Source organism: Gregarina niphandrodes, assembly GCF_000223845.1.
Source record: "Gregarina niphandrodes unplaced genomic scaffold scaffold00003, whole genome shotgun sequence".
NCBI lineage: Eukaryota > Apicomplexa > Conoidasida > Eugregarinorida > Gregarinidae > Gregarina > Gregarina niphandrodes.
Window position 1 is genome coordinate 440,375 of NW_011646045.1, and position 1,679 is coordinate 442,053.

Sequence of the window (1,679 nt, forward strand, 5' to 3'; positions counted from 1 at the left end):
GTCACCTGGGGTTGAAGGGACTGAAACAAGGGTGCATTGTCGTGCATGCTTATAATGCGATTGACGTTGTTGGCTGTGTGTGCTGCGGTCTGTGCGACGGGCGAGTCTCCGGTACGAGTGTTGGGAGAATTGGAGGATGCGCGCGCGAACTACAAGAAGGCCAAGGCGACAGCGGAGGCGTTGGTGAAGAAGTTTAACAAGTCGCGGGGTTCGGCTGCTGACAAGTTGAAGAAGGAGGTGGAGAAGGCGGAGAAGGCGGCGCGTACTGCAAGTAAGACGTTGAAGAAGGTGGAGGCCCGGAGCGCGGCGACGGGGTCGAAGAAGAAGAGCGAGAAGAAGGCTGGTACGCTAAAGGAAGAGGTGAAGCAGCGTGCCGAAGACCGGCACAAAGACACGCAAAAGGGCGGGAAGGACACAGCCAAGGACGCCAAGGACGCCTTGGAGGAGGCGAACGCAGACCTGAAAAAGGCCAAGCGGACCGCGGGTGACCGCGCCAAGACAGCTGTGGACTCGACCGTGAAGGGTGCGAAGAAAGCAGGCGGCAAGATCAACTACGAGGTCAAGGATGCAGGCAATGCCATGGCCGACGAGGCTTTGAAGGCCGGCGGCCGCGTCAAGTCGGGAGCCGCGGCCGTGGGCAACGTTTCGGTCAACGCCGCACTCGGCGTGAAAAACGCGTTTAAACACGCCGGCACGAACAGCAAGGTCGCGGCCGCAAATGTGGGCGATGCCATCGGCGACCACGCCACTGACGCCAAGAACAAGGTAGTGGGCGGCGTCCAAACTGCCGGCCTGCAAGTCAAGAAGGCCGGGGACGCTTCGGTCGAAGGCGCCAAGAAAGTCGGCGAAGCCATCCATGTCGGCGCCGTCAATGTTGGCGACGTCATCGGTGACCTCGCAACCGACGCCAAAAATGGACTTGGCACCGGCCTAGGCAGCGCTGGCGCAGCTATTGGTAGCATGCCAAGTCTAGCCAGCAGCCTGGCGGCCAAAGCGAAACTTGCCGGCACTACAGCTCTTGGCCGCAAAGACCTCGGTCTCGACTGGTGGAAGGCACTCCTCATCGTCCTCGGCACCACCCTTGGCGCCGGCCTCCTTTCCGCCCTCTGGGAGTTCTTCGGCCCCGCTAAGAAACACGCCTATGACATCGACACCGTCCAGCCTCACTACGTCGCCGGCGCTCCCACCGTGGCCGCCACCGGCGCCACTACCACCGTCGCAGAACCACAAGTCGCACCCGCCGTCGTCGCACAAACCAGCCTCCAAAAACAGCCCACCGTCCCTGTCGCTGCCGTTGTGACAGAGGCGGCCCCGGCCGCTGTTCCGGCAGACGCTACCGTCATACCCGTCGCCACTGCACCTGCTAACGCACAGGTCGCGCCCGACGCCGTCCCCGTCCCCGTGACCACCACCACCACTACCAGCGAGGTCGTCCAACCCATGCAGGTCGAAACCACGCAAACCGTTGTCCCCGTCGGAGAACCCCAACCCGTCCAGCCAACCGCCGCCGGCCAGGACGCTGCCCAACACGTCGGAAACTTGAAGGAAAAATTCGATAAAGATTAGTTCTTATTTGACGCCCTTTTCTCATCAACCTTGTTTCTTATTATCTTCACCATTTACTATTGCATTCTTTCGACCCTTTCATGCTCAAGCCCCAGTACCTTCAACGCGCATGA

General features: G+C 60.8%; 1 protein-coding gene across 1 annotated transcript; it reads left to right on the forward strand.

Annotated features, from left to right (window-relative positions):
* Window positions 1–45: 45 nt before the first annotated feature.
* GNI_024480 (hypothetical protein) lies at window positions 46–1,566 on the forward strand (the record flags this gene model as incomplete). The annotated part of the gene is made up of 1 exon (XM_011136086.1): window positions 46–1,566. One exon carries the CDS (start codon window positions 46–48, stop codon window positions 1,564–1,566), a length of 1,521 nt encoding a protein of 506 aa, XP_011134388.1.
* Window positions 1,567–1,679: the final 113 nt, after the last annotated feature.